Here is a 12,716-nt window from a genome sequence, read left to right as displayed (position 1 = left end):
AACCAGTTCTTTTTCACACTAATTTAAATGCTACTTCTGATCCATCTACACTGTTTTCAGCTCAAGTTTGCACATCTTAAGATCTCTCCAAGTTTGCTAATAGTAGAATAAAACAGAAGATGTGGAGAATGATGCCATCACTTTCCCTTCCTGATTATATGATTTGACACATTTCAGTTACCCTCTGTAAACCTGTTTGCTGGGGTCCTAGGTCCCTGGCCTGTGCTCAGGCCTGTAAGTAAAAGTCCAGTGGCTCCTTTCAAACTGTGGGCCCTGAGAGCATGTCAGGCAGCACTACAAATGCAGTCCCAAAGTTAATACGACTAGGCCCTGGTTCAGGGCGGGGCAGTCAAACAAACGTTGGCATGAGGGGGAGACTGCCACCCGGTATGTGGGGTGGCAGGGGGGGACATGGGCCGTCCCTACTCTACCACATTCCAGCCCAGGGCCCTAGCAGTGACAGCTCTGGCTGCCACTGGGGTCAGCGGGGATCTGGCCTGTAATACACCAGCCCCCCTCTAAAGTGTTATAAGACAATTGTCGGTTTACCCTGGGCCACTGCCTAACTCCCCCTCGGCATCAACCTGGCTTCATGCTGTCTGCTGGTTCTCAGGGTCATGGTAGTCTGGACCCTTGGGCAGGGTAAAGAAGATCTCTTTTTCGGAGCAAGGGCCCGGTAGTCTGGGCCAGTCTTCAGCCTCTGCCAGGTTCTTAGGGCCCTCCTGGCTTGGGAGCTCAAGAAAGGCCTCTGCTTCCTCTGACAGCTGGGCCCCTACTGAGCTATTGGGCTGTGCTTTTATACCCCTTGCCCTGCGGCTTCCAGGGAGTTCAAGGAGCAGGACTGGGTTTGGCCCTCCCAGGCTTAGAGAGGGGTTCTTCCCCCTCAGGGTCAGTGAGTGGCCACCTCTGCTCTCACTACACCCTCATAAGCAAAAGCTTTACATATAGAAGCCAGTCTCGAAGTTCTGAGTACCTTTCTTTATTTTTGATAAATACTGCACCATTGAAGTCAATGGAACCAATATTGAGCCCTTCACAGATAGAATAATTTCATTGCTTGGAGGCAGGTATGGTCATTTTCTTTCAAAGAAACGGGCTGTTACCCAGATGTGCAAAAGTGATCTGCCCTAATGAAAGGAAATAGGAGTCCTTTCTCAGTGAGAGAATTCCATTTTATAGTTTGTTTTCAAACAGCTCATCAGATTTATGGCATCCTCCAAACTCAAATTATAGCTCTGGTACTTCTAGTTGGTCCAGGAACCCATATCATAATCCAATGTGTATTCTGATTTCAGTGAAACTTTCTTTGCTCATTTCTGTTAGTTGACAGAGTGAAATGTCCAGTATGGATGAATTGTGGCCAGATTTGAAAGCTAAAATTTAGTTTCCAGGCTACAGTGACACACGTTATTTATTGTGACCGGGTAAGGCCAGAGGGAAACAAAAGAGTAATGGAAAGGAGGTGTATTAGTAAATCTCTGTTCCCAGGGTAACTGGCAGGGACTAATCCAGAATCAGCGAGAACTTGCTAAAGTCAATCAGGGCAATTGAGCATCTGGAGTTACTTAAGTGGGTTTACAGAGTCAGCTGAGCCTAGGCTAGTTAGAACACCTAGGGGCAATTAAAGAACCAGTTGAGACTGGTTATAAAAAGACTTCTCAAGCAGTTAGCGCGTGAGGAGCTCTGAGAATGGAGAGGGTGTTGTAGGGAGTTTAGGAGGAACAAGTACCAGTAGATACTACGGGTATGTCTAGACTGCACCCCTCTGCTGGCAGAGGGATGCAGATTAGGCAGGTCAAAATTGCTAATGAAGCGGGGATTTAAATATCCCGTGCTTCATTAACATAAAAATGGCCACGAGGTATACATGATCTATCAGAAAAGGCTTTCTTTAGGGAAAGATCAGCCTCTAGACTGCCGCTTTTCTCCGACAAAGCTCCGTGCCGAAAAAAAGCGGTGGCCATTTTTATGCTAATGAAGCACGGGATATTTAAATCCCTGCTTCATTAGCAATTTCAACCTGCCTAATCTGCCTCCCTCTGCTGTCAGAGGGGTGCAGTCTAGTCATACCCTAGGAGGAAGAGCCTGAGAAAAGAAAGGTGCTTGGGAAGTAGTGGGGAAGTAGCCCCGGGGTTTTGTAGCTATCTCACAGCTGGTGTTGAAGACTTTTAGGGTACATCTAAACTACATCCCTTTTTTGCTAAAGGGTGAGGGTTACAGGATCTTTTGAAATAGGGCAATTTGTCGAAAGATCCCCGTCTTGACTGCGGGGTTGTTGTTTTTCCGAAAAAGTCCTGTTTTGGAAAAAAAGCCGCAGCCACTATTATGTAAATGAAGCACAGGAAATTCAAATCCCGGCTTCATTTACAATTTCAATACATCTAATTTACATTCCTTTATTGAAAAAGGGATGTAGTTTAGATGTACCCTTATAGGCAACTGTTCTTATAATGCCCTGGGCTGGAACTGGGAGTAGAGGGTGAGCCCAGGTTCTCCCCAGTATCAATTTCCACTCAGGGAAAAGATGTTTGGGGAAGAGAAAGAGGTTTACCCAGCCCTGTATCAATTGGGGATTCACCAAGACTGTAGAGTTTGGTTTCCCTCTGTATCTTATGCTTGCCAATGATGAGAGTAGCTCAACAAACAGCAAGATGATGCCCTAGGTGTGGTGCCTAAATCGAGGACTGCTGTAAGACTCTGAGGCAAGCAATCCTCCTGAAAGTACAGGACCCTCCAAGTTTGAGTAAGAACTTTCTCACAGCATAAATGCCTATATAAAAAGTAACTCCATTGCCATTCAGGTTATGTAGCTCTCTTTATAAAATCAAAGCATCTAGTAATCTTTTTTTATTATTATTTTTCAGAGAGGGGATACTATCCCGTTTTGGGAACTAATGGTTGAAAAATGTTATATAACATTTCTGAGTTGGGAGAAGAGGAAAACTATACTCACACTCTTGTTTTTTCTTCCACTAGAACAACTTATAAATTTTCTAATATACTTTTGTCATAGAAAGGTCTTGGACAGTTGGATAGGTAAATGTCTAAAGGATTTTTCAGTCATATTCTATATCCCTGGATATAGATATATATAGTAGGTGTCTATTAAAATTGTAACCTTGTTACATCCCTTTTTTTCTCAACAGATCTCTTCAGTTGTAAAAAAAGGACATTTCTATGTATATGTGATTTATTCTGTTGGTAGGAAAAAAATCTTTTTAACTGATACCACAGTACTTTCACACTATTTTTTTGTTTGGCTTTTTTTACTGTAGCAAGAAGTGTTGATAAGATTTGGTACGGCTGCTGTCTCTTTAGTTAGTAGTAGTAACTAAGCCAGTTCTTCCAAGAAACATTTAGGCGGACACTATATTAAGTAAATGTATTATCAAAATACCTCCAATGAATTCTCCTTTTTTTAAAATTAAGATGTGCACAAGGCATGCTATTTTCTGATGCAATTAAGTATTATACTGGAACACACAAATAGCCACATTTGCAAAAGTGCTCAGTACTTACAAATGGAGAGTACTTTTAAAAAGAAATCATGCTGAGTTTCCACTATGGCACCTAAATGGAATGTCAATTTTTTCTTACCATTCTCAATGTGAGCTAGTGAGTTCTGAGCACTTTTGAAACTCCAGGCAATACATTTAGATGCCTAACAGAGAACTCTTGGGTCCCAAACTCTTTAGAAAATCTAGTCCTAAAATTAATTTGTAAGCACTTCAGGATACTGACTGTCTATATCTGTGTTTGTTACAGTAGGACCATCATCATGATGAGGATGTTTAAGTGACATCACAGTAGAGACATTATATTACAGTGTATTCAGTATGGAATTGTGAATGGAAGAACAGTATGGAAGAAAAGTAATTCTTTTGCCTGGCATGTTTAAATTAAGAGTCCTTTAAAGACATACCTATTTAGTAGTCAGGATGTAGTTTGTACAACACATTATTGATGACCTTAATGCCCCCCTTATAACTGTAATTTGAGTTTTCATCAGATATTTACATTCATGGGAATAATTTATGCTAATACATGTAATCCATTTGTTAAAAGACTAGGATGAATGTTAACTTGTGACAGCAGAAGCAATGACTTCAGCAGTGATTAATAAAGAGAAGCCATAGAGCCTGGTCTAATCTAAATCTAGTTTCTTATATGGTGCCAGCCATTATGCTCTCTAAGAACCTTTTTTACCGTTGATTCAGTGAGAGAAATGCCCTTACAATTTTGCAGTACATTGCCATATTGCTTAATATGAAAGCTGTAAATAAATGCTTTTTTAAATTTTCAACAATTACCATTGAAAGCTGTTGCTTAACTCTTCCTCTGTCAGACCTTTTCTCCCAAGTTGTTTGAAGATATTGCCTTGCTAAATATTTCAGTCTGAATAAGTTCAGCTTCTGACCCTGTCTGCTATAGACAACAGAGAGTAAGACCACTGTAGCTGTAGGTCTCATTAGTTTTGTTTCTTTTTCTGCAGACTGGTGAATTCTCAGCTCGCTTCCTTTTGAAGTTACCAGTGGATTTCAGCAATATTCCCACATACCTTCTCAAGGTAAAATAAGTGACTGTATTGATAGTGTTCATTTTATGAGAAAGTTTGGATGAGTGAGATATTCCCAGTAATAATTTAAGTTTTAATCTCGTAAATTTAGCTAAGAAACTGAAAATCAGACCTTTCAAAAATTGTGCATGGTGAGGTAGAAAAGTGTCAGTAGAGTTACTGTGTATTCCTGATTAAGTTTTCCTTCCAAATTTACAATGAATTATGTTTATTACAATGCACTATGTAACAATGGAAGGATTTTTTCTTCCAAATGAAAAAAATCACTGATTTTTTTTCTGAAGTTTTACTTATTAAGACAGGGATGGAGGGGAAAACCCATGTGGATTAATTGACTAACAAAACTAACATTGGTTGATTAGATTCCATCTTAAAGATTATGCAGGAGCCTAGGGTTCATGAAGTCCATTTTATTATTGTGCTTATTCTGACCATACAACTCTTCTTCCTACTTGCCTAAAACTGTAACTTATTGTGATATAATGATAATGTAGTATTATCACCAATGTCAGAAAAGCAGTGCAAGAATGAATCCAAATATAATCGTTAAATCTGTTCAGCTGTTGGGATGGAACGGATGGTGATTTTTGCCTGATAAGCAGTGGTTTGCTGCAGCTGTTTTTCGTCATCTCTGTTCTTTGTGGTTTGGGTACCCACAAAAGGTGTGGGATGTGCACATGCACTACATGCTTAAAATGAGTTTTCTTTATAAGATAGAGTATTTAAATAAGGGCTTGAGGCATTGAAAATGCAGGCACTATTTATAAGCTATTTTCATGTGCTTAATTCAAGAAAATACAGGCACTGTACTTTTCCTGAGTATGTGCTTCATTAAACCGTCATGCTCAGTTTACAGTCAACTAACTCTTCATTATGCACCAATGATTTATATAATCCAAGCAGGGGTGATGTCTGACACAATACAGCAGGTCCCCTGGACCTAGTCTTATTACAAAAAAACCCCAAACAAACACATGTAGTAAAGCAAAATGAAGAACTTCTTGAAAAGGTCTAATTATTTTTCTGTCCAGAACGTTTGTATTCACAGAGGTGCCCATGCCTCTTGTATCACTCAGTTGTCTCATTTAGGTATCTAATTAGGATCAGTGAATAAGTATTTAGGAATATTTATAAGCAATTTATTAAAGCATTAAATACTGTTTGGCATAAACACTATCTTTATTTTGGTAAGAGAATATTTTTCCTCTTGTAGGTTTTGATTTTCTCCCTTTTCTCCAAAAGGTATATGATAAATACAACTTCATTATGTATGACACATTCTGTACAGGAGAAGATTCAAAGAACTTTACAGAGTTTTATATATTACCAGTCTGAGAGGTCCTCTCTGCTGCCAGAAATGAAAGGGACCCGGATCTGAAATTTCTATTGTGTTAGGGATAGATCATAAGACCTTTGAACCAGTTAATATGGTTTCTGCAGCTTTCTAGTGATCCATGGGGTTGGAGGGAGAAAGAGAGGTAAAATGCTGGCCAGTTCTATGAGCTACAAGAAAGAACCAAGCTTACAAACTCTGAGACAATTCTAGAGAAACTCTGTGAATTTGTAGAGCTTAATTTCCCCCAAATTGGCTTTTCCCATATAGAGCTCAATTTGTGTCATCAGAATGAAATAGTAGTAGAAGGAACAGAGAAGTTAAGAGGTAAGATGAAGGTCCTCCAGAATGTGGTTTTTCTGTAATAAATTTACTGTGGATTTCTGAAATATGATATATAATAATATTCCATAAATAGTTCTGTGGTGCTTCAGAAAATGTACTGTGTGGCAGGATAGCACTACTTGGTGACCTTATAAGCAACAATAAAGGCAATTGTTTTCAAATCTCATGTGAAAAGAATATGATAGTAGAATGCACATAAAGTATAGTAATAGAAGGATACTATTTCAGATGTAATAATTTGCAGAAAAGAAGACTCTTACACTTATAGTGGTATGTCATACAGGCTAAGAGAAAACTAATTATTAGATAAGTGGAGTAGGGAGAGATGGGATCCATAAAAGTAGAGTTGAACAAGCCCAGAGAGGGTTTTAGAATGAGGATACTGGTTTTCCACTAGATCCTGAATGAATGAGGAGCCTATGAATTTATTGCAGGAAAGGCTGTTTTGGTGCAAACACTAAGAATAAGTATTTATTAGATAGAGCTACGTTGGGTTATTGTGTGACATTGTGGAGTATGTTTTAATGTTGGGAATTCTTATTATTCACTTGAAAAACCATAGAAATATAGGACTAGTAGGGATCTCAGTAGGGAATCTTGTCCAGTCCTCTGCACTAAAGCAAAACTAATATTATCTAGACCATCCCTGACAAGTATTTGTCTAACCTGTTCTTAAAAGCTCCAGTGGTGGAGATTCCACCACCTCCTTAAGTACTTTAATTCCTTAACTACCCTTACAGTAAGAAAGTGTTTTCCTAAGGCGTGTCTAGATTACATTCCTTTTTCGAGAAAGGGATGTAAATTAGGAATGTCAATATTGTAACATTATGTGCTTCATTTGCATAATAGTGGCCACTGCTTTTTTTTCGAAACGGGACTTTTTCGAAAAAAAAGAAAACAAAACGGCAGTTTAAACGGGGATCTTTCGAAAATAAAACCCTTTTTCGAAAGATCCTGTACTCCTCAAAAAATGAGGTTTACAGGATCTTTCAAAAAAGGGTTTTATTTTCGAAAGATCCCCATCAAACGGCCGAGTTTTTTCAAAAAAGCCCTGTTTCGGAAAAAAGCGGGGGCTGCCATTATGCAAATGAAGCATGGGAAATTCAAATCCCGGATTCATTTGCAGTATCGACATGCCCAATTTACATCCCTTTCTTGAAAAAGGGATGTAGTCTAGACACACCCCTAGTACCTTACCTAAATCTTTCTGGCTGCAATTTAAGCCCATTACTACTTGTCCTGTCTTTAGTGAATAAAGGAACAATTTATCATCCACCCTCCTCTTTATAACAGTCTTTTACATACTTCACTATTATCATATCCTCCAATGGTATTCTTTTCTCCAGATTAAACAAACATAGTTTTCTCAATCTTTCCTTAGAGACCATGTTTTCTAGGCCTTTAATATTTTGTTGCCACCCCTCTGGAATTTTTCCTATTTTCCACATCTTTCCTGAACAGTGGAACCCATCATTGATATGCTACAAGAACTATATGTGTTTTACATAAATGGTACCACATTCATAGTTAGTTTGGCAATTTTTAGAAAGTGTACTGCTAATTGAATGAGCCCAGTCACTGTGAAAAGATTCTGTGGTTATCTATCTTCATTTTGTCCACGGAATGACTTTCCTCAGATGACTTTGTCTAGCTGGTCATCTGAGGAAGTGGCCTGTGCCCATGAATGCTCATAACACCATCTACATGTTCTGTTAGTTTTTAAAGTGCTACCAGATTATTTGTTGTTTTTTCAAGTTTTTAGACTTTCTTTGTTCATTGAGTGTCTGCTATTCCCCCTCATTCTCTCGTTTACAAAACTTCTTCAGAGGTGAATCATCTTTCTACATCTTGCAGGATTTTTTGTAGGAGAACATGAATCATAATTAATCTATTTCTCAACAAATCTAGAGCTTGATTGGTGTATGATATCCTTAGACAAGTAACTGCTCTATTTGTCAAGCATGTTTGAGCTGTGTCTTTGCTGTATACTATAAAGATAACAAAACGTGTGTAAAGGGTGCGTCTAGACTACATTCTTCTTTCAAAAGAGGAATGCAAATGAGGGAAATAAATAATGCAAATGAAGCACTGATTTACAAATCTCGTGCTTCATTTGCATAATCTCTTCCGATCACTTTTTCAGAAGATTTTTTCGGAAAAAAAAAAGCAGTCTAGACGGGATTCTTTCAAAAAAAATAAACCTTTTTCAAAAGAACCCTTATTCCTGAAAAAACGAGGTTTACAGGATTCTTTTGAAAAAGGTTTTTTTTTTTTTTTTTGAAAGAACCCTGTCTAGACTGCCTTTTTAAAAAATCTCTTCCGAAAAAGCAATTGAGATTTGTAAATTAGCGCTTCATTTGCATTTTTTATTTCTCTCATTTGCGTTACTCTTTCAAAAGAGGAATGTAGTCTAGATGCACCCTAACTGCGTAACCACTGAAAACTACACTGGTTACACAGTTACATGTGGGGCGGCAGCCAGCTCCCTGGAAGCCGGTGTGTCCCGGGGCCAGCTCCCCGCATGTACCGGCTCCCACCTGCCAGCCCATGTTGGTGCTTCTGATACAGAGGCAGCAGCCCAGGGCAGTAGGTGGCTTCCGGGGAGTTGTATGCAGTCGTGTAGCCATTTGGGTACCCATTTAAACAGTGATACTTTTACATCCCTACTGTGCTACAAGTGGGTACTAAGGGGAAAACTAAAGGTACCATCTTCCTATTCCATATAAGCAGGAGAGGATCTCTTCATCGGATATTCCCAAGGGCTCTGAATTAGAAGCTACACACTTCAGGTGAAAGGATACGTTTTGCTGTCTCAGAAGCAGGTCCCATTCTCTGTCTAAACATGCATGCTTAATGATTAACATGTTTGAGCTGGTGACTTGTGCTTCTGTTTTCCGAGCATTGCAGAAGTTAGACAGTATGCTGTACTGGCAAAAAAGTCACCAAAAAGTCTGGCACACCATATTATCTACTTGTAGTTGGTACAATATATTGGAAAGACACCATCCCTAGGTCCTCCACAGGTCTGCCTCTCCTCTGGCTCCCTCTGCACAGCACCAGCCCTGCAGGAGAAAGGGATTGGGAACAGTACAGCAACTGTGGAGGAGCCATTGGCATTGTGCTCATTTCCTCACTGCCCTTCAAAGCGGGGAGAGGAGCAGAGCCCCATTCCTGCCCTCTGGCTGCTGTACAGAACTGAAGAAGAGGCCGTTTTACTATTTAAAAAAATATATATTACCCGTTCTCTATCTTCTTTTGCTATGGGAAACATTTGCTAAGTAGGCTAATTGCTGGGGTGTAATTATGAAATGAGACTTAGACGTGAACTTGGTACCTAGTTGGCTCCCCAGCTATAAGGAAAAGGGTTCCTAATTCAAGTGGAACTTGCTAGAGACCATGCAAATCAGAAAAGAACAAGCACTTCAGTGCATTGGATAGCTGAACCAGAGACTCTTTGTTGCCTTTGAAAAACAGGCCGATATGAGAGAAGAACTTTACCAAATCCTAAGCGAAAGGGGCACTGAGTGTCAGCTGGCTCTGGACACAAGTTTGATCTGAATCAGTACAAATAAGGGGCTGATTCTGAGACACTGATTGTGGGATCGGGCTTCAACAAGTCAGGAAATAGGAATCACAGTTGCCACCTCTAAAAAGCAGAAAAAACAGGCTATTGCCCAACCATCCTCCCCCGCCATACTTTTCCTCTCAGCATTCCTCCTCACTTCCCCCATCTTGACTCTCAGGCACTCTGTCTTCTCAAGGACTCTGTGTGGGCATACCAAGAACATTGGTTAATCCAGGCATACGTATGCTGGAGCACTATAGATTGACACTCCAGCTTGCAGTGCCCTAACTATTCATCTAGACAAGTCCTAACTCTATAGTCTATTGGCTTTCAATGAGACTTAAACTGGTAATTGCATAAAAGGGGATGTAGGTACCAAATTCATTTACGTGGTTTGGAAAATTTTAGTCAGAGCCACTCTCTAAATTTCTTTTTCCTTTTTGTGATGGGACATAAAGATTTGTTTTTCTCAGGATTACTGAGCCACATCTAGCCATCAATCTAATCTCATAAGCAGGATGGTGGCCTGCAGTGTCTCATTAAAAGGTGAGAAAGGAGGTGGGTCAAATGCTACATGTAGTAGTTCTAATTCAGGGACCTGTGACTTTCTCTGGACTAACACAAAGGGCAAGTTTGGCACTTGTTCTACTTCTGTTTGTTAGAGACAAATATAGCATTTCATACAAAAGTTTACATTATGAATGGTTAAGATTGCAATGTCAAACAAAATTAAAGTTGCCTGTGCAACTTTACTGCAACATTACCACACACAGTTCAAGCCTGCTTTGAATACAGTACAGAATTACTGCTTTCTTCAAAGGCTTCCCCATAATGCTCATTGCTATAGTATCTGAAAAATTCATATTTATGAAGCAATCTTCAAAACAGCCCTCGGAGGTGAAGTGATTTTATTACCCCTGTTTTATAGATGGAGAATTGAGGCACTGAAAGATTCAGGTAAAAAATATACCCTAATTTTGGGTGCCTATTTGAAATGCTTAGAGCTTTATTTTCCTACTACTTGCCATATAGCACAGCTCCCATTAACCTCAGTTGCAGCTGTGTGGGCTTGGCAACTCTTCTGATCAAAATCCAATGTCTTGAGTTGGGCTTCCAGAAAATAAGGAGCACAAGACCTTCTGTGAAAGATCTGGTTCCTGTCTTACCTATCATCAAAAAAAACTCTGTGCCAGAGACAGTGAGTACTAAAATCTGTTTCATTCAGTTGTCTTGACCACGAAACCATTTTTTTTTACTTCCTGAAGTTTCTAGTATCATTAGCTACACACATTCCAACACCTGCAACAAATGAGGCAGGGGTCCTGCAGACAACCATCTCCTTAACTATATAACTCTGGTTCATCTCCAGAGAATAGTCTATTCTGTGCATTGAATGAGGGAGTGGTTCTGTAGAATAAATAATATTTGATAATATAAATAAGGAACATACCATAATGCATGCACCTAACAGGGCTGAACACAGGTCAACCTTACTTCTAGCATTTCCTGACTTGTGATTTCTTGGTTTTGCAACTTTACAGTAATTTTTTAACATTTGTTTTATATAATTTCCTCTATTTTTACACAAGCAAATTGAAAAAAACAAGTTCTACCATGCAGCATCATATCAGCGCCCACGTGTTTCATCAGTGGAAGAAGTGGGTTGTACCCATGAAAGTTCATGATGCTATCTACATGTTTTGTTAGTCTTTAAGGTGCTGCTAGACTATTCATTGGGTTTTTTAAGTGTTTCCAGTCACATAACTGGGCAGTAAACTGCTCTAAAGCCCTCATATTTACTCTGTAGTTGCTAGTCATCTTGTGTTCCAGTTCACTCCAAGTAATAAAATAGTTAATTCTGTTAGTCTTTAAAAGAACACCAAATAGCGTATTTTGTTAGAGTAGTGAACTTAAAGGTGGAGGAAGCACCTATAGGGTCATGTCTAAACTAAGATAGCAGATATATTTTTACCAAAGTAAAACAGTAGGTGTTAAAATTCTAGCATAGACAAAGCAGTTGTAGTTGTAATGTGTTATTTGGTCATGGTAAATCCTAAGCTCCCCACTAAGGTTTACCTTCACAAGATAACACATGTTAAAACTACATCTGGTATGTATTCACTAGGATTTTAACACCTATTGGTTATGTGCTACAAAGTACACCTTTTTCCTAGCAAAGACAAGCTCTAAGAGTTTTAGTGGTGAAATGTAAAGTAGAGATAAACCTGGTTAAGAGTTTGTGTTTTCTTGACATTAAAGATTTATCTGGATCATGTGGAGAAAGCTTATTAATTAATCTAGGCCATCTTCCTACCAAAACAAAATTGTTTCCTATTAAAATGTATTGCTATTTTTTCATCTAATTTTAAATTACCTAAATGATGGTGTTTTCACCACTTCCCTGTTCTGCAGTTGTAATAGATCTCACGGTTAGGAAGGATTTCCTTATACATGACTTACATTTTCTTTTTTTTAGAGAGGTAACTGAGTTAGTCTGTAACTGGAAAAACTTAAAAAACAATGAAAAGTCTAGCTGCACCTTAAAGACTAGTAAAATATGTAGATGGTATCATGAGCTTTCATGGGTACAACCCACTTCTTCAGAAGAATAGAGCATTAAAAGTCCAGATCCAAAAATAAATAAGGGAAGTGGGGGAGGAGGAAGGGAGAAGAAAAAAACAAATTAGAGTTTTCAAATTACAAGAAGCTGATACAAACAATTTGCACCTTCTCTAAGTACCCATTGTTTACTTGGTTAAGTCATTAGGATGTGGAAGGTAGTGTACTAGCCAGCCAATGTCTTTATTCATACCTCTAAGTTAGGAATCAAACTTGTAAATGAAGTCAAGTTCCAACCCTTCCCTCTGTATTTGGCTTGTGGAATGGCCTGAAACATC

At 39.0% G+C, this 12,716-nt stretch overlaps 1 protein-coding gene across 3 annotated transcripts in view; it reads left to right on the top strand.

The window, feature by feature from the left end:
- BABAM2 (BRISC and BRCA1 A complex member 2) overlaps nt 1-12,716 on the top strand; it is a 308,015-nt gene that overhangs the window by 114,578 nt on the left and 180,721 nt on the right. For all 3 annotated transcript variants that reach the window (XM_075925373.1, XM_025181003.2, XM_006115618.4), the window contains exon 6: nt 4,493-4,567. In XM_075925373.1, coding sequence (XP_075781488.1) covers nt 4,493-4,567 — 75 coding nt within the window. The remainder of the gene's footprint in view (nt 1-4,492; nt 4,568-12,716) is intronic.

Source organism: Pelodiscus sinensis, chromosome 3 (assembly GCF_049634645.1).
Source record: "Pelodiscus sinensis isolate JC-2024 chromosome 3, ASM4963464v1, whole genome shotgun sequence".
NCBI lineage: Eukaryota > Metazoa > Chordata > Testudines > Trionychidae > Pelodiscus > Pelodiscus sinensis.
This window is presented reverse-complemented; position numbering and strand designations above follow the sequence as displayed.